Below are 20,432 nucleotides of genomic sequence, written 5' to 3'. Positions count from 1 at the left end.
TCCTGTATCACCTCCCAAGCAAGCTCAATGCTTTTGCCATCATTGCCACTATCGTTAATCGCCTTTATGGTAGCTGGCGTTTTCATCCGTTCGTCCGCCTCAACTCCCAAATCGTCGCACACCAACAAGTCTAATCTCGCCAACCTTCTAAGATCCATGGCAGCTGCCCCGACAGGTGGTTAGAACTATTTTCCTTAATTATTTGTGCAAACACACAATGCAACAAACTCCCGATTCCCAGAACTATCAAAATTAACACACAACATTTGAGTCTGGCGAATCAAAAGGAAAAAAAAAACCACGCGCTCACTTACGGTTGCAGCACCCTGCCATCCGGTTCATTTGTCCGCTGTTCCCGGTTCCTCCGGACTTCCTGGGTCGAAGGCTCGCTTTTCTTCGCTATTCCCAGTTTCTTCGGACCTCTTTCGACGAAGGCTCTCTCTTCGCTCCTCCCGGTTCCTTAGGATCTCTCTCGACGAAGGTTGATCCGTAGCGCTGCCACCAGCTGTTGCATTCGGAGGCGATCCCACCGCTGCCACCAATTGTAGGATTTGAAGGACGGACTTCGGGATGAAAACAAACTTGGAGGATTTATTTTACATTATATACAGAGAGGTGAGAGTCAAGTAACAGTCGTACAGTCATTACGGGCCGGCAGCAACTCGGACGCTGCGGCCCGCGGCAAGAAGTTCGAGAGAGGTGAATCAGGGAATGCTCTGGAATCTCTGGAATCCTCCTCTGCTGCTCCCGGTCTCCGTCTTTTAAACCCTTCGATCTCGGGAAGACGCATCATGTTCGGCCAATAGGAGAGCCCGCTCAGATAACACCATCTTCGGCCAATGGAAGGCGCCCGTGCGGCGGTGTCACACCCGGCGGCTCACTGCGGTCTTGCCTTGCTGACTTGCAATGCTCTGTCAGCCTAGAGGGTAGGGGGTGACGGCGGACGAAGGCGGACAGGCTCAATTACAGCCGTCATGTTGTCACGGCGCATTACAGCCGTCTTGGTTCGAGACCACCCCTTCTCTTCCAACAGTGCCGGGCTATCCCCTCGCTTTCTGGAAGACAAGCAGTGAATAGTTCCCCGGCGGCACACGACCTGGGGACCGCCAACTTGTTTGCACGTGTCTTGCCTCAGGAATGTGGCATCCCTGCTTCTGCATTCCTCAATTAGCTGTGCTGCGATTCGATGTGGTCTGGGGAACTGGAAGTAGCCTCAGGAAACGGCGCCATATCTAACAGTAGTACTACCCGCGTACTGTACTTAGTGTCGGCCACGGTTGGGCCCTGTTTGCTTTGTTAATTGGCCCTCCCCTTCTTTACCGGATGCGTCTTGCGACAGTGCAATGACATGTGCTTCATGGACAAGCCTCGAAATTACGGAGGTCTGAAAATGAACAAGTGGAACGGGCCATCATACTGCTGTGTAGGACTCACAGCCATGAAGGCCAGTCCAGAGAGAGAGAGAGAGAGAGAATAAACTTTATTCAAGAACCCCGGTCCGGGTTCGCCCGCTTTGTTCTAGTTGTCTGCCAAGCCAATCGTCATGATGAGCTCTATCATGGCACGAACGTAGTCGGAAGAGGAGTCCGCCAGCCAGTCCTCAAGTGTCGTAGGTCTACGGGTGGGTGAGAGTTTGTACCACGATTTACGAAACAAACCCTTCTCATAAATATGATGACAGAATCTGGCTTACTTAACTGCCCTCACAGCTGCGATCCATTTCTTTCTCCGTTCTAGCTCATAAGGCCTGCCAGGAAACATGAACCAATTTATCCTGGACTGGCCTTTCTGGTCCCATATTGGCCAGTCCAGGATAAATTGGTTCACATTTCCTGGCAGGCCTTATGAGCTAGAACAGAGAAAGGAATGGATCGCAGCTGTGAGGGCAGTTAAGCAAGTCAGATTCTGTCATCATATTTATGGAAAGGGTTTGTTTCGTAAATCGTGGTACACGTGCGCGTTTCGCAGCTTGTGTGACGCTAGAAGTCATGGCTGGGTCAGCTGCTGAATATTTAAAAGACATTTGTCACGACTGCGTTGATTTGACGACTGCTTACTCTATGTAGCCTTAGCATTTTGTATGATCAGGAAAACATTCGCGTGTGTGCCGAGACGTATTTTATGCCGAGGAAGCTTATTTTATGCTGGCAAGCGCTAATTCATAGACAATACTCGTTTCGGCTGGTGGCGTCATATCCGCAGTTTCACATGGTGCGATTTTTCTTGCCACTTTACATTTGCGAAATCGCCTTGCAAGAGCAAAGCGCCTACGCAAGCAAAACAATTCGCAAGCGAAATGAGACCTTATGAAAAGGGCATAATGAAACTCCATTGTACACAGTGGAAAACTATCATTCGCGTCATATACATTCTGATCTCGTGGTTAACAAACCTCATTTTTCAGCTGCAGCTGGCTCCGAATGGGTCCCAAACAAATCAACCAGGATATACTCTAATCATTTGGTCAATGGAGAAACATGCCCAATCGCATGTCATCCTGACAACAACCACCCGACGCTTTTTTTTTGTCGTTACAAAGTGCGGCAAATACCTGATAAATAAGCGTTCGTTCGTCGCACTAGCCGCGCGAAGCGACTTGTAGTTGCGCCGATTACGTCGGCAAGTAGGTCCCGGTTCTGTGTTCAGCAGTGAGTCACGACAGACTGCTTACGACTGCTTCAAAACTGCAAAATCCTTCGTTTGGCGCCGTGCTAGACGACGAAGCACAGAGAACGTTAGAGTACCGTGGTGTCACCCAGTCACTTTGAATCAAGACCGCGCCCGACCGGATCAAGTTTCTCAATTTTGATCAAGCATGATCACTCCTACACAGTCCAACAGTTCAAATCGAGTTAGTATAGGACACTCGGCATGACGGTGCTGACGACAGCCTTCGATCGCGATCGTGAAGCTCGAACTCGATGCGCGGGTCGCGATCGACTGAACGCATATCGAGCAAAATCGCAATCCAATGTGACCGTGCAGCTGTACCCTGTCCAGATAGAGCTGTATGACGATCTAAAGCAACAGTGTGACATGGGCATCAAATGATAGGCTGCGGTTTACAACGCGCCGAAGCGCAATGAGGCATGCATTACCAACAGCGAGGCGTCGATTAAAAATCGGTCAACCTATTAGAAGCGCCACGTTTTCATGGCGCTAGTATAGTGACTTCAATCTTAGTCACAGTAGGTTTTATTGACGTGCAGGATGACCTCGTATATTTGTTTTCCCTTTAGCGAACGGCAGTTTACCTGAGCGTCCAAGCCGGGCACTTCTTTCGCGGAGTGAATATGTGAAGTAGCGTACAGGCTTGTCTCCGCTGGTTAACGCAGCAGCATGAAAGTACTCTCCTATTGCTTTAATATGCCTAAACCCGCAAAAAAGTATCTGCGACATCACCGAGGACCACGCTTGCACCTTCATGTACACAAAAAACGTGGAATCACGAATATACGTGCGGATTTAGGCGACATGTGCACCAAGTTTAGATTTCGCGGTCTTCCCACCTTCCCAGTGTCGCGCCGCTCGCCACAGGCGGCACCACTGCTGCTCAGTGGCACCGCCTGTTCGCTGGGTGGAGCCTATAGCAGCCGGATAAGGGAATGACGAAAAAAACGTGCGCAGGTTGCTGCAAGGCTGGAGTCAACAGCGGAGCGCTTGCGATCAGCTAGCTTTTACATGGCTTGTCTAAGTCGTTTGTAGTTTTTGCTAAGGTGTTGGTAGACTTGGCTAAGTCGTTTCTAGGTTTTTGAAGGTTATGGTAGGCTTGGGGGGGGGGGGTCTAAGTTGCTTCTAGGTTTCCGATTTCAAGGACCGCATGACGACGTTCAACGAACTTACGCAGTTCCACCGCCAGGTTCGAAGGACTTTCGCACCCCGCCCCCGGGGCTGAGCCGAGCGGAGGCGGTGCTGTTCAGACAATTGCAAACTGATTCTTTACCCACCCCAGTGTTAATGACTCATCTATACCCTAAATTATATGTGAGTGATGTGTGCCGCGTGTGCCAGCGGGAGAGGGCCACCCTGACGCACATCCTATGGGATTGCACAAAGTTCCCCAATGAGACTTCGACAAGTACGATTCCGCCGCGACTCGCGGCTGCGGCAGAATGCTACGACCACGAAAGCCAAACCTGGGCCGTCCAACAGGTCTCGGCGGCTCTTGAAAGACAAAGGCCGAGCGAAACCGACGGAACGTTGCCCCTCAGGGCGACCGACCGCGGGAGTAACACGCGCTGGAGTTGAGTAGAGACCACCCGCTGAGGAGACGTCAGGGCCCGCGTCACGGCGCCATTTAGTCATGGTGTCGTTCTGCAGGCGACTACATGAAGTTGTCTCTCTAGGTTTTGCGAGCTTATGCTGCGTTTTGCTCAGTTGGTAGGCTTGACTAAGTCGTTTCTAGGTTTTGGAAGGTCATGGTAGGCTTGGGGGGGGGGGGCATGTTGTTTCTATATTTTGCAAGGTTGTGTTACGTTTTGCTAAGTTGTCTCGGCGGGCTTGCCGCTGGAAGTTTTCCATCAGTCGCAGGCCGGGACGGCTTTACCGGTAACGTCGAGCGTTCAGGAGCCGACTCTCGCGTTCCCTGGACTGAAACTCGGTATCCTCGAGTCGGCGTCGACTATTCTCAGCCGCAGCTTCTGTGCGGCGATCCGGATCGCTTCTCGCTTGGCAGTACGGCGCTATTCCTGGTAAGCCGCTTCTTCTTCGGGCGTTCGGAGTTTCTTCGGTCTTCCCATAGCAGCAGCACGTACGCACGGAGTAAAGGAGGCGAGAGGTGTCGCCGCGCCAGCTGTTCCGAGCTTTTACTCGCCTGTGACGTCACGACTACGCCCTACGCTCGTGGGATGCAAGGAGGTTAAACGGCTCGGTTCTCTCGCAGGTGGTTGCCCGGCAACGCGAGGCGGCGCACAGCTGGGCTGTTTCTGGTAACGCTCCACGGCGGCTGTTAAAAGTGCGTCCAAAGACGAAACAGTGCATCTAGCAGAGTGCGAGGACGGGGCCTTCTGTCGAAAAGAGCGTTTGGGAGAAGGGCGACTTCGCGATCAGCTTGCAAGCTCCACGCACACTACGACAGCAAAACTAAGTTGAGATGTTCACAGCACCGTATGCTACCGCCGGACTGCGTTATTTCACCAAGCCCGAGGGGTGGTTCAGGGCCCCTTTAATAGTTAACATTTCCCGTTGGTGGCCTTTGAAGCGTATTAGATGTACACTGCGGTCGTCCTGTATAACTCGATTTGTTTCAACGTCTTCTATTGAATGATCTTCAACTGCTGCGAAGCGTTTAATTGGAGCGTTGGATATCATTTAGCTTACATGCTCCTCAGAATATATGAGACGGCAGTCCGAGAGTGCAGCTCCCATCTTCATCACCCTGTCCACAGCTATAGCCAAGAGGGAGCCGCATACAGGTCTGCACCGAGATTTTAGACTCATCCGCACTAGGCCAACACGACACCGATTTCGGTCTGCCAACTGTCGGCGAGTGCGTTTTTTGTCACATCGTTTTTTGGCGACAGCATTTTTTTGGCGCCTCTGTCACACTGTACTGACGCCGAGCTCTCCGCCGACCGTCGGCAGATTGTCGGCATCGGTACAGTAGAGGCGCCAACACGAAGGAAAAAACGCCGTCGCCTACAGTCGGCAGACCGAAATTGGCGTCGTGTTGGCCTAGTATGAATGAGTCTTAAGCTGTAAACGTGGACACCTTGGTCGACAGTATAGGCGTCTGCATCTGCTTTGCCGTTCATCGCGAAGCAGTAGCTGCAACGGCTTTCTTCGACCAGACACAAACACTGAGGCGTGTTACACAGCAGTCGAACCTTTTATTTCAAATAAAATGTTTTTATTTATATATATTTATATAATGACATCACAAATGCCAAAAAGAAAAGAAGGAAGACAATAAAAAAAACCTGTGGTTGCCTCTTAAATAAGGGACACACTGAGACATAAAAAAAAGCATATTCAAAGTAGCAACGAGAGACAATAATAAGCATTGGACAAAGAAGTAAAGTGACTGTGGTCTTTAAACAATGATGTAGACGGAAGGAAACGGGAGGAGGGGGTGTCGTCATTCATGTGCCCTCCAGGAGGCGGAGGAAGATCCCTTCGTCGCGTTGAAGAAACGACCAATAGGTTCAAGGCCTAACAAGTCCAATAAAATCAAATGAGAAAGAGAAATCAGACAAAGAAGAAGCATCTGTAAAGCTTTCCAGGGGCTGGATGAGCACACTTGAATTGCAACTTTTGCCATCACATTTTTTTAGTTTATTCTATCGTTCATCTGTTCTGCCAACGACAGAACAACAGACTTATACGTTCTACAATGTTTCACATGTCAAAAAATGAAAAAAAAAATAAAATAAAAGAAATTTAAGACTGAAGAAATAAAAGAGAGAGCGAGAAAACAGCGACGATATACATTATATATATATATATAAAAATGAGGAATCGCGCTTTTTTGTTGTTTTTTTTTTGCACTTCGACACACGGTATTCACAAGATGCGAGAACTGTTGTTTTCGGCCATATTGCTTTTTTTCTGCGCCTGCTCCAGCCGCCCTGGAGCAATTGCTGCTCCTCCGCTGTGTTGTGTGTAAACGCTTGGCGCGATGCGCTGTGTAACGTGGAGCGTGTGTCGGTGCGCGTGCGAGTGGGCGCGCGCACGTGTGTGTGTGTGTGTATGTGTGCCGCTCTTTTTGAAAGAGCGCATCATCATCATTGTTTCCTGTCGTGTGTGTGTGTGTATGTATATATATATATATATATATATATATATATATATATATATATATAGCACGGGAGGAGGGCACACCTGCGACCGACGCCGCGGTGACTCGGCCATGCCGAGCAACGTTTCGAACCAGAGTGCCTCTGGTTGCGGGAGCGCACAAGTTACGCGGACACGTCACGGTGCTATACAAGGCTTAAGTCAGAGAAACTAAATGCATTAAAAAAAAACATAAAAAATGACACTGCGTTTTAATGCGGAGGCCTCGCCACTCTTGCTGTTGCACCCGTGTTTCATTTTTTTTTTCAGAAAGGGTGTGGTAACATTTCTCCTGTAGGGCAGGTATTTCACTATTTTGAAAGACGCCGACTTTTCTGCCTTTTTTCTCCGCCTGGATTGGACAAATAGTGCACGCGAAACTTTACATCCATTTCTTCTCTAAAAATAAGATATTGACATCGAACCACGAATTGGTCGCGTGAGCGAGGTTCGCTCACACGGGGCATCGCGATCGCATGTAATTACGTGTAAAGAAAAAGGAAAAAAAAAGTGATGGGCAGCTGGGATGACAAAATGCGCCTGCACACTGAAAGAAAGCTAGGCGTGCTGTGGCTAATCGTTTTCTCTCTCTCCCCCTGAATTCCAGGACGAACGTGCCAAATCAGTCGGCTCCTGCAAGAACGCGCGAGGGAACGACCGTGGCACGTCGGGAAGGCTTCTTCTCTTTATGGGCCGACTCGAACTCGCTGAATTCAAGCAACTTATCCCTGAAGAACGTGAAAAGCGCGCCTGTCGCCCAGCGAGTCTGAAATGTGCCACTCGATGTCATCGAGCATTCTCTTCCGACCCGACGTTTCTCGCGGCTTTAACGTGTCCCTTCCGATCTTTTTGTAGTTGCATAGCGGTCTCAGTATTCAGACTGCGCGAACTCTTGACGAACCTGTTGCATCTTTGTCAGACAAAGAATGCCGCTACAGCCGCGTGTGACAAGTGGAGTGGCTTCAGTGTTTGTTTCCTTTCTCGCTGCTGGACTGGCATGACAAGCACAGATCAGATCTTAGATCTCATGATAGAAGTAAAGGTGTATGTACAAAAAAAAAGTACACGAGGAACAAGATGTACCGTCTTTTCGTTTCCACACCACAGAACGAAAAAAAAAAAGCGGGAAGGAAAAAAAAAAGCATGAAACAATAAAGCTCAGAATGTCTCGTAGATGTCTGATGAAGGGGTGGTTTCTCCAGCTGCTTTCGAGAGCTGCACTCCCGCGTCTCGCAGTGGTTCTCTCCTCCTCCTACTCCCTGTTGTGCGGCTTCCGTGGCGAAAGCTTGAACGGCGCCTGCTGCACGGCGCCGGATGGCATTCTTATTGCAGGCCACCCCGAAGAGACAAAGCCGCTCGGCCAACGCCCCAGAACGACGGCGCGGCGACCGACACCGGATTGCGCCCGATGACCACTTTCACTGGCGGCGGCGACGCAGGCGTCCCGATGTACAACAGGACAATCCGGGAACCTGCTTCCCCGGTCCCACAGCTTACAGGTGGCCTACCGGTGTAACCATGTCTTCAATGAAAAATAAGGTGCCAGCGACACCTACCGCCAAATTTCTGCGCTAGTCCCAAATTCTTCCCACTTGCGACCCACTGCCGTGTTTTGTCGCTAGTCGTAAGTGAGCGAGCTGTATTTTTCCTTCTTTGTCCGCAGAACGCTCTCTTCAGGCGGATGACGATCAGATTCGAAAAACACTCGGCGACACGGCGGGCGGAGAGGCGTTCCGCTGCTCCCACGGGCCCTCGTTTTCGCCACGTTGCTGGTGCATGACGTCGAAAGGCTGTAGTGGAAGAGCTGCGGCGGGGGAGCTCCGGTGCCTATATTGCTGTTGCCGCCGTTGATTGTGACCTCCCCCTGGGACCCGGGTAGAAGAAGCACATGATGCAGACGCTGCAAAGGGTCGCGGTCCGGGGCGAGGGTCGGGAAGGAGCCTTGGGGGTCCGGGAGGAGGAGGAGGTGCGTGCGCGCTCGCTCGCTGACGGCAGCAGGCCGCGCGTGGAGGAGAGGCGTCGTCATCAGACCTTGATGGCGGCGCGCACCTTGCCCTTGCGCACTGTGGCCGGGGAGCCCTTGAGCATCTTGAGGCAGTCCTGCTCACAGAGCACGTTCCCGTTGACGAGGTTGTACCGGTCACCAGGCACCAGCTGGCTGTGGCACTTGACGCAGGCGAAGCACTTGACGTGGTAGACGTTCTGCGCGGCCCGCATCACGTAGTCGTTGGCCGGGATCATCTGGCCACAGCCCGAGCAGGCACCCGACGTGCCGAACAACCTGCGAGCACAGAGCAGAACGGCGGTTAACACACGGTCCATTACTCTGCCCAACAGTTAATCTCCCTTGCGTTGAACAATCTATACGGCACGATGGCCGTGCGCTCGAAAGGCGTTCCGAGCACCGCTGAACGTTTCCTAAACGGTTCTTTCTTGTTTGCATGTTTTCCACAACACGTTCAATACGCGCAAGCTTAACGGGACAAGTGCCCAAAATGGAAACAAAATAACCATGATTTATAGTGACAGAATCTAACCCGTTGTTCGCGACCCAAGTAGGAATTATACTTTCAATCTGGCAAGGAAAGTGGAGCGGCCTGGCGGTGAAGAAATCTTGGTACACCGGATGCAGCATACGAGATTACGGTAGGCAAGTCTGCTGTTATTAAGTACAACATACATATTGCTCAAAATTGCAGTTCATATATTAATGGACGCTTGCGCTTTATTCTATGCGTATTACGAAGTAAAGAAGTCCACGCTAACGAGCGGCACCCGCGTCCCAGAAGGCACGGCGGCGCACATGCTGTTGTTGCACGCGCGCGAGTTTGCGAGTAAGTGCCCAGCAGAGTTGTGTGGTCTATACCTGCGAGATGCAAAATGCCATCGACTAGTTGGGCTGTTACCAGCAGTACAATATTAGCACACGCATGGTTACGATAACACGTTGAACTGCGTATCACGTGTAAAAGAGTCGTTCCGCTTTCGAGAAACTAGGTTGCCTCGGCTAAAGAACATTCTTGACTATTTAATGACCAAAGCAATTGTAAAGGAAGCCATCAAAACACGTAGCTATTGTTGTAGAAATAATATAACACTTCGGAAAACATGAACCGAGAGAACATCGGCTTAATAAACAAAATAATGTTTTCTCCCAGCTACGACCGCACTCGTTGTCTGCCTCCCACCGGTGCCGGCGCATAATTCCTATCACGCTCACCTACCACTCACTGTTTTCAGCATACTTCCAGTGAACGACTGCATCGACACTGCAGGTCGAAAAATTCGGATAAACAATGTTCTACGGCGTTCTCTGCGTTCATCTCCATGATAAACGAAAAGGAAGGGGGTTAACTGAGGGGCCCGATTTTTATTAAGCATATCATAAGAAGCCAACAAACATTGACACCAAGGACAACATAGGGGAAATTACTTGCACTTACTAAATTAATTAAATAAATTATAAATTAATGGAAATGAAAGCGGATAAAAAAACAACTTGCCGCAGGTGGGGAACGATCCCACGTCTTCGCATTACGCGTGCGCTGCTCTACCAATTGAGCTACCGCGGCGCCGTTTTCCCATCCACTTTCTTGAGTACATGTGTTCCCTACTAGAACCGTGGGAGTGTTAGCCAGCCCCACCACTCACAAACCTTGGCGGCGGATGTGGAACATTTTATCAGCCGCAGGCATCACGAGAACGTGATCTTTTTAGGTGAAGGCAACTGGTCATAAAACGCGCACGTGCTACCTGAAGGCATCAATGTTGCCGGATTCGAGACCTTCGTTATGCAATTCCCCGATATTGTCCTTGGTTTGTTGTCCTATGTTTGTTGGCTTCTTACGATCTCCATGATAAGACACTCCGACCGGTAAGCTTTACTTTCATTCTTATTTTTACATACTGCAGCCCTTTTAGGGCTATGGCAGGAGCAGGGAATTATACAGTTGCATACAAAAAAATGCAAATATAAGCAGCACGAGAGCAACAAAAATAGATCAATAACATTCAAGTTTCAGCAAGAAATCGCTGAACGACAGAGAACAAATGGCGGCGACCAACAAGTTCCTATATTCAATGGTTAAAGGAAAAAAAAAACTAACTTTATACGCATCACTTTGTGACTGGGTTCAATGTTAAGATGGTGATGCGTCCTAGATGAGGAAGGTCCCGCTAAGTTTATGTACAGTCAACCAAAAAAGTTTACGGACCACGGGGTCTCAGAAAATGCTAAATATACGAGCTGCCTTTAAAAGTAGCCAGTAAAACCGTACATCAGAATATTGTTCGCACATACCAGTAAAGGCTGGAAATGGGAATACCAGGCTGCATTTGGAGGCTGCGGAGATATTCCGCTTTTTGTCAAGTCTCTTGGTCCGTAAACTTTTTTGGTCGACTGTACATACTAAGGGAAGAAGTTTTGGATGAGTTAATAAGTGCAAGAGCTTTAGATATTCTATGTTGCGACGGATGCTGAGAGTAGTTAGGCTTAACTACTAGAGGACTCAGAAAACTTGCTATCATAATGACGGTAGATTAACCTGACGGCTTTTTTCGGAGCCATTTCCAACTTCGGTGTGTCTGATTTCTTAAGTGGATACCATTCAACACAGGCATACTACAAAAGTGGCCGGATAACTGATTTGTAGGTGACTGCTTTAGTATTTAATGGAGCTGTGCGCAAAGTACGCCATAAGTAGCCCACATATTACCCACTATATATTAGCCCATATATGCACATCACCGCTGTAAGGAGGAATATCGAAGTTGTCTATTGTGAAAACAGATTGAAAATGCGCGTTAAATGTTGTGGCGATTAGCTTAGGATCATTACAGCGTGCATTTTTAACGACAAACGTGCTAGAACTTACGTTAGGAAAAATTCTACTCCAGATTTTTCTAGGATTACTGCGCAATAAGTTAGGTAAGATAACATTCTAGCAAAAATCACTGGCTACCTCTGACTTAGCGCGATGTTCATCCCGACTAATATGAAACTGCGCTGCAGCATGGATGTCACCCATCCGTTTTAGGCGTATCAGTCTGGAAATACGACAGGACATGTGATGTGTAGTAATTCTCTAGTCATCCAAGGGACCTTTGGGTTTTGTTTCTTGGTTTTCAGAGGAACAAAGCTTCGGAGGCACCTAAGGACAATATTATTAAAGAACGAAACTAATATATTAACAACGGAGCTCGAGCTAAGTTGTTCGAACTGTTCGAAAGCATTACATAAGACATCAGTAATTGAGTCGTCATCAGCACGATTGTAATCGTGAAAAGTGGTATGAATACAACTAGATGCAGGGACGATAAATGAAAGGGATACTAGTACAGCCTTGTGATCGAACAAACCATCTTCAACTTCGTATTCATACTCGTCATCAGGAAAACACGCACTGACGAACACAAGGTCCAAAACGGCTGCCCCTCGGTTGCTGAAACCAACAATCTGCTTTACACAAAATGAAAGTGAAAGGTCGATTAACTCTTTGCGCAATGTCCAAAACGGCTGCCCGATTAACTCTTTGCACACAAGGTCCAAAACGGCTGCCCCTCGGTTGCTGAAACCAACAATCTGCTTTACACAAAATGAAAGTGAAAGGTCGATTAACTCTTTGCGCCGGATACAGATAGATTTGGCTAGCGTATACCAGGAGCACTGAAGTCGCCCATTAATATAACATTAGCAGAAGAAGCATTATGTTCTTTCATGAAATTGCTTAATGTATGAAGATCTGCAGTGGGTGATCCTGGAGGGCGATAAACAACACCAATTAAAAAAAAGTTTTTTTTTTTATGAAGGTTAACGTTACAGCAAACTGTCTCAAGCTCATCAGGCCCTTCAAGCACAGGAAAGTTGAGGTTACACCGCAGAAACAGCGCAACACCACCGCCTCTACCTCTACCTTTACGGCCATTCTGAACTACACAAAAAACAGGTGGCGATATTTCTGAGTCGCAGATTTCGTCATGTAGCCACGTTTCGGTGACTCCGACAATGAGGCGAGCACGTGGTCATTAAGGATACGAAATCAGAAAATGCATTTATTAAACTTCTGGCATTAGTATTCAAAAGCAAAATGTCATCATAAGAATCTTGGCACAGTCAGTGTGAACCAGCTCGTTGTACAGTTGGGTGACTCTTAGTAGTAGTAGAAATATTGATCAAGGTTTCGGCACTGTCATTCCAGGTGTATTTCACATTTTCAATGAAGGCATGATCATAGCGCAGATTGTATGATCATTAGTCCTGTAAGAAGCGGTAGCTTCCCACAGACTTTCTGTTGGAACGTACACGAGCCAAGAAATCTTCAGTTACATGAATATCAGTGCTTTTCAGTTTAAATGCATCTAAGCACAACCGACTTGTTGCGGTAGTCCAGAAGTTTAATGACGACGGCACGCGATCAATTTCCATTTCTTTTGCCTATGCTATGGCATCGTTCGATGTAGGGGCATTCAATCTTTAACTGTTCTGTAAATAACTGTGAGATCTGAGTAAGCAGAGCTTCGCTAGTTTGCTTTGTAAGTTGAGAAACTCCATACAAAATAAGATTACTTCTGCGTGAACCGTTATCGAGATCGTCGTTCTAAGACACACAGTTTTGTTTACTGTATCTTTCATTGCAATAAAAGAAAAAAAAAGGGGGGGGGGGTACCATGAAAATTGTTGGTCAGGCTAACATTTCTCGGAAGAAAACAGACGAGCCAGGTTAACACAGGCAGTCAATCTGTCAGCTGCGGGCAATTTCGCCATGACAACGAGCTGCCGAAACACGTGTAACTGTGTGCGATTGCTACCGCCCCTGAACCCTGCTAAGTGCACAAGCGCAGAACAGTATGCAGTATGACAGTATGTGCGTGATGCCGGTTACGCGGGCGCCGGATTTTATATGCTCTAAATTCGTTTCATCTGGGCACACTGTTGCCATGGCGGCTTAAAACAGAACTTAAATAGAACAGGAGTTTACAGAAATCATATCCTCGCACAAGGTGGCACGTTTATATATCGAGTGAGGCGCTTTAAACACTTCCTTGTGCACCAGATACAACGGTTATTACAGCGAATTTGTATATGGCTACCCTCCGAAAAAATCGCGGCGGCGAACAGAAAATGCCTTGCGGCCAAGCCAACTTTCTCGCGAATGCTCTATAGCTCTGAGTCTAATGCAGGTATCATGAAAAAAACCATACTGAAATCGGCCGCTAAGACGACTCTATCATTACGCCGAGTTTCAGTTACTTGTCAAAATTAGTTCACAGTGAGCCTGTAAACGTTACAGAATTCCCGTCTGCTGTCAATACATGGGCATCTACGGAGGGAGTGTGGTTACAGAAAATGGCTGTAACAGTTTAAAAAATATATAAAAGAGTTCTCTTGTTTTATCGGAACCATCCCGAAACAAATTATATGACATTTAGCCGCTAAGACGACTCTAACATTACGCCGAGTTTTATTTAATCTTCATAATTACGTAATTCACAGTGAGATTGTAAATATCGTGGAATTCCCGTCCGCTGTCAATACAAGGGCTCCTACAGGAGGGAAACGGACAGCCCCATGTTTGTCGGTTAGAATAAAATTAGTCCTTCCAAGTTTCAATCAGCTGAATAAGTAGGAAGTATGCTCAATCGCAAATTAAAAACAAACGCGTTTTGTTTCTTGCACTCTTTTGGGCTGCGCCCCGGTCAACGCATATCGTCGCTCGCGTCGAGGCTCCGTTTAACGACCACCTGCGTCTAAACAGCGCTCCGTCGCACCTGTCGCACTTGCGTCTTTAGAGCGTCATCGTAAAAGAGCCACTGGCGGTGTATCACTGCGACCACAAGGCCATCATCACTTGCGTGACAAGATAAGGAGAAAATAAGGAGAAAAAAGACAACAAATGATTGCGCATTTCTTTGTATTTCGCATAAATGACATTACATAATTATATGTATAGTTACACAACAACAAAACCCTATACCAACATAATTTATACCACCATAGCAGCTTCGCTGGTCAACCACCCTCACAGGGCGGAATGGCTCCTCAATTTTTTTTATCGGAAAGATACAATACGCCAGGAGCACGAGCACAAGCGAGGCAACTCACGCGGCTATGTATTGACGCACACATCAACCCTGATCAATCATCGTAAGGACTCTTGATCAACCGTTGGGAGGGATAGAGCGAGAGATAGATAGCGAGTGAGTAAAGAACTAAAGGAAAGCCTATACAGTCATTGCGACCATTCTATTCTGAGGTGAGACGCGCGCTAAATCTAACTCCTTTTTCCCACTACACATCCCAGGTCTTGTCGAACTACGCGCCACACCTGTCAGGAAACTTCAATTTCGCCCACACCACAAAACGGTCACTCATCTTCGCGCGCAAAGACATTCGGCGTAGAACGAGGCCCACAGCAAGACAAGCAGAAAACGGCTGGGCTGCGGGAGGAGAGCGCGACTCATTTCGGGCCGCCACATTATTATTACTTTTCTTTTTTCTAAGAGGCGAGGGAAGGCTCATCCCGAATGCAGTGAGGACCGAAAGGTGCGCTGGCGCACTTTTCGGGCCAGACAATGACGCGGAGCCCCGAGCAGGATCGACCAATCTTTCCTCTCCTGCGGCAGCCGCTGCGAGATACAGGCGCGTCCAAATTTCCGACGTCCAGGGGAGCCGGCGGCTACATCGCGGAGACCGTGTTCCTCTGCAGCGACGACCCGGGTTCGCCGCCATGTTGCAGCCGCCCTTCCCCCTTGTGCTTCGGTGAAGATCTCTCGCCTCTGCATTTCCTTTGTGGCGCCCAGAGCAGCGGAAGCGACGATAGTTGGCCGCGCGCTCCTCGAGGCTCCCAGTTGTAAAATGAGATCGGGTAACACGGAATGAAGCTCGGCCTCCGTGCCTCGCTCGCCGCCGCCGCCGCGCTGTTGTTGTTATTACCATTATACATATAGGCGGCTGCCCCTCGATATGAGATTTCGCCTCCCTCCCCCCTTCGGCGGCCCGCGCGCCACAATCTTCCCTCCCCGCCGCACTCGCGCGCGCCCGCTCTGTCATGTCGCTGTTTTCCGTCCGCGCGCGCGAGCGCGCGCGAGGAACAGGCCAGGGAAAGGAGGAAACCAATTTCGGTGATCGGGGGCGGCCGAGGAGGGGGGGGTGGCGGCGCGGCGGCCGGTGATATATATATATTGATGTATATCTCTATATATGAGAAAGGGAGAGACAGACAGACGTACTATTATAGTAGTGGTGTTAGTGCCACCGTTCGCCGGCGGGATCCTATCGCAGGGCGTCGGGCGACAGGGCAAAAGAAAAGAAAGAAAGGCGCGCGCGCGCGTGTGTGTGTGTGCGCGCGCACGCACACACAGGTTCGGAGCAAATAATACGCGGCACACAAGCAAGCCCTCGGGCGAGATACGCGGGCTCCAAGTAATATGGGTTGCGTTCGGAGGTCCCCCTCAGGCACTCCTAAATTTTGTCCCTCCTCGCTACTCCTGCGTTTCTGTTTTCTTGCTCGCGCACCTCTCCTCCACCTGCGCCTCGTTCTTCGCCATCTTTCTTCAGCAACACGCGCGCACGCGCGGCGACACTGGTACAACGCGCCCAGTGCCGCACGGGTTCCGCGGCCTTCGCCGCCAGAGTTGATGGACCACGCTGGTGTTAGGTCCAAGCCCAGCCGACGCGTATTGCACACACCAGCGCGCGTCCCAACACTTGCGCACCATAGGCTGGCCGGGTTTTGACGCCACCCACTCAGAACCCGCAGATTTGTCGCTTACGGCGACACAGTTTCGCGTTCGCTGCATTTGCAAAGTTACGATATACACGCTGACTCTTCGACTTAAGGCGCAGCGTAAAATGGCGATCGCCAAGGAAAAAAAAAAGGCAACAAACCAGAAAACAAGCACGCACAATGTGCCTTAGGCAGTCCGCGCTGCTGATGTCGCGGAATGCCTAAGGCATATATTTGTCTCGCGGAGCATTGAACGACCACCACTAAGACAAATCATTTTGTTTTCTTTCGCATCTTCATTGGTATGTCACGCGAAGGGCTCGTTATCCCACTGCGGCCAAAATATTCTGATGCAAACGAACGTGCCCATGACACCAGCGCAAGAGTGGCGCGCTCTTTTTGCTCGGAGAGCGTAAACCTTATTTTCAAATCAATAAGGTTTGAGTCCGGCGTCATTTTAGTGGGTCTAGGCACCCGCCGCGGACGCGGTTCCGAGACCTTGTCTCGAAGCGGCTTCCTCGGCTCGCTGGACGGCCCAGAGTTGTGCTGTCAAGTTCGAGCTGAGCAGTGCGGTCTTCCAGCGCGAGCGGAGGCTGGCGGTGGAAGATACGGAGGGGTCGGCACTGCCCGACTTGTTTGTTAAGTGCTGACATTCCCATAACATGTGATTAAGTGTGGCAACCTCGCCACACGATGTGCATCTGTTTGTAGTGTACACGTCTGGATATATAGCGTGCATTAGTCTAGGGTTTCTGTAAGAATCTGTTTGTAATTGTCTGAAGTGTACTGCTTGCATCCTGTCTAACCTAGCGTGAGGGAATGGGTATACGCGCCTTTGTAACTGGTAGTGTGTCGTGATGTCGTGGAACCTGGTCATACGATCCTTCCATGCCCAGATGTTTGCAGTACCCCGCGGGGGCTCTTCCTCCGATGATGCTCGCTGAGTGAGGCCTCGAGCGACGCGGTGAGCCGCTTCGCTGGGAGTGCTCAATCCAGTGTGTGCCGGGATCCATAGCAAGTGCCTTCGGTTATCGAAGTCGGCCTCTCCCTGGTGTGTGGGATGTCGCTGGAGTATGTAATACGCCTCTTGCGAGATGCGCCCATTCGCAAAATTGCGAATTGCCGCTTGCGAATCGCAGATCACGTATGTCGCTTTGGTTTGTGTGAGGGCCAGTGCTATGGCCGCTTCCTCTGAAGCGCGCTTTATTCTCATTTCCCTCATGAGTGGTATCCCTGCGCCAGCGTTGCAGTTAAGACGATCGGTTAGGCAATGCATGATCAGGGGCAGGTAGGGTACAAAAAGAAGACAATATGACTTAGTGGTTCCGTGCCTGTATACTTCTGCACTTGTTCTCCATGTGCTACCTATGCTCGAATCATCGTGTGGCGAGTGTCTACATCAAGCTGCTAGAACTGCGGCATTGCGTTTTGACAAGACAACTTCAGTTCGCACTATAGGCACGGTGATAGGTTAAAAAACAAAATGCAGGAGAGACCGTCGCCCTTCGCCGATAGAGTTCCTATATATGTGATCAGAATGAAGAGGAGTAGCGCCAGTAGCACAGCAACAATGAGCATCCCCACGGTCACCCGCACGAACAGCCGAATTCGCCAACTCTAAGCACAAAGAGGCATAGCAAAAGCGCGTTGTCTGAATAGTGGGTTAGATAAGGTATTTCAGTGACCTTCTGTACAACGTACTTCCTCGCCAGCATCCCCTACCTCGTGTGTGAGTACGCGCCACTACCAAGATTTGCCCTGAAATAATTGTCGCTTTCTGCGGCTTAATTTTGCTCTAAGGTAAAGTGAATGCCGGTGTGCAAGGTTAACACGAAAGGTGTACCGACAACGTGCTATGCTCTTTTTCCTTGAATTCAGTGCAACATAAGCTGGAATAAAAAAAAAATAATTCCCTTCAGGCGACAGCGAACGGCAACAGAAAAGACAGACAGAAAAAAAAAACAGTAAAGAAAGGGGACTTATGTCAAGTTGCAATTTTCATGGCCGCAGCATTTGTGCGAGCCATCAGCGCATTGCCGTGACCTTCCAACTGCATAGCGACTGTGCAGGCTCATCGTCATCGTTGCATACATAACGAAGGCGCGGCGCGACTATCGCCATGCGCCACAGAACTGCTTCGCCTGGCCTCGCAAAATGCGAAGCCTGTAAAATACCGTTATGTTGCCTATGCTACCAACAGCGGAACACCATACGACGCATTCACGCGACATACTAAGACACCTTTCGGCAAGTTCGCTTAACTGCGTCATAAGCACACGTTGCCCCAAAGCAGGCGTCACAAATTACCAATGGTTGTGAGCTCTCTGGGCGTTGCCTAATGCCTTCAGGACTGCTGTAATTATGCGCAAGCTTCCCGCACAAGCACAACATAAGGTGCAGCGTGTGCCTTTGTAGTCACGTGCAAGAGGTCACAGAGCATGTGCTCTCTCCCCACGATGACTCGGTGTTGGCGACGGTGTTGTCATCCTTGGACTTTATACGGAACGTCACGGCGACGCCGACGACAAAAACGCGCCTGAAGTGTATAATAACTGCTATCGCAATAATAAGCAACGCAATAACATCGCACCAAAAATGTTACAGTATCAAAAAAGTGACAACGTGTGGCTTCAAGGCCATTCACAGTAAAAAAAAAAACAATGAGCAAATAACAGTAATCTTAACTTAATACAGTGAGTGAACGTATGTTTCATTGTGTCTTGGAAAAGAGTTTCTAGCCTTCTAGTACGCGCACAGTACGGCAGTGCGCGGAGCATCTGGAAAATGCGTAATGAGCTACGTAGCGTGCATATGCGACTTTTACGTGTTCTCTCAAGCTACGGTCTCTCAGTTTCGTGCCCTTCAACCGCTCATCGCGGACGACAGCCGCTGAAGTCGCTACTAGCTGCGCCGCGCCAGCGTATGCGCTGCCATTGTAAACAGAGGCAGCGGAAGCCAGCTGGGGTAAGCAATGGACGCGTCACCACGTGATCCAATGTGGCGCCGCCGACGGGAACACGCTGAAAAGCGACTACAGTCGCATCCGTTGAAGGGCGTCGCGAGCAGCATCCGTCTAAATGTCCCTATAGTTCTAGGAATCTGCGGCATCCGTCTTTTTAGAGCGCAGCTCTTATGCGCTCGTTTCTCATGCGAGCGTCGGTGCCGGCCTCGGCGTAACCGAGCGAACGAGCACAGCGAAAGATGAAAGCAAACGCAGAGCGCAGCGGAGGGGATGAAAAACGAGAGGAGGAAAGCGGAGAGGGAAGTGCAGGGCAACCAGGAGGCGGAAAGCGGAGTGCCGGCACGACCAGGCATGCGGCCAGCGCGGAAACAAAAGCGCTGGCGTGTGGTTCGGACCCACTGCGCACGCGCTACTTCACCTGCGGCGCCGCCGCCGCTGAAGAATTTGCCCTGCGCCAGCCACGCGTTCCCGTGCTTACGCTTTCCTTCTGAAGAATGAGCGCCGCAACCGGTGGAAATGCTTCGTCTACCGCTGCTGCTAAACGAGTTGCCCAAGTAGAGGCTCAGCGCCGCCGCCGGCAGCACATCGTCCTTCAGAATTAAATTGTCATAATATATCGCGAATTCAAAACACCTAAACAGCTGCGCTCGAAATTCGCATTAGGGAGTATGGTAATTGTCGATTAAGTTTTTATTTTTTATTTTGCTCACTTGTTCGACGGCATATCGACGGCATTGCGCGAGTGCTTCCTTCATCGCCATTAGGTGTTCGCTGTGTTCATTTTTCCTTATTTTTTTCTTCCACTGCCTCTGTTCTTCAATATGCGGGCGGTTCAAGAGAGGGGGGGGGGGGCGGCGTTGAAATCTCGTGCCCAAAGCGCGAACAAGAAGAGTAGTATACGCACGCGCGCTGCCGGTACGCGCGGCCGATCGAAGCCCGTTACACAGCCGATCGCACGCAATTGAAATCTA

General features: G+C 49.6%; 1 protein-coding gene and 1 non-coding gene across 3 annotated transcripts in view; both read right to left on the bottom strand.

Annotated features, from left to right (window-relative positions):
* Positions 1-5,808: 5,808 nt before the first annotated feature.
* The window catches only part of LOC135905651 (LIM domain only protein 3-like), a 227,937-nt gene continuing 213,313 nt past the window's right edge, over positions 5,809-20,432 (bottom strand). For both annotated transcript variants that reach the window (XM_070520916.1, XM_070520911.1), the window contains exon 4: positions 5,809-9,055. In XM_070520916.1, coding sequence (XP_070377017.1) covers positions 8,800-9,055 — 256 coding nt within the window. In that variant the 3' untranslated portion in view covers positions 5,809-8,799. The remainder of the gene's footprint in view (positions 9,056-20,432) is intronic.
* TRNAT-CGU (transfer RNA threonine (anticodon CGU)) lies at positions 10,275-10,346 on the bottom strand. Its single transcript has one exon. It is a non-coding gene; the product is annotated as a tRNA-Thr (tRNA).

The sequence above is a fragment of the Dermacentor albipictus genome, chromosome 1 (assembly GCF_038994185.2).
Source record: "Dermacentor albipictus isolate Rhodes 1998 colony chromosome 1, USDA_Dalb.pri_finalv2, whole genome shotgun sequence".
Taxonomy (NCBI): Eukaryota; Metazoa; Arthropoda; class Arachnida; order Ixodida; family Ixodidae; genus Dermacentor; species Dermacentor albipictus.
Note: the sequence above shows the minus strand (reverse complement) of the source record. Positions and strands in the feature narration are given on the sequence as shown.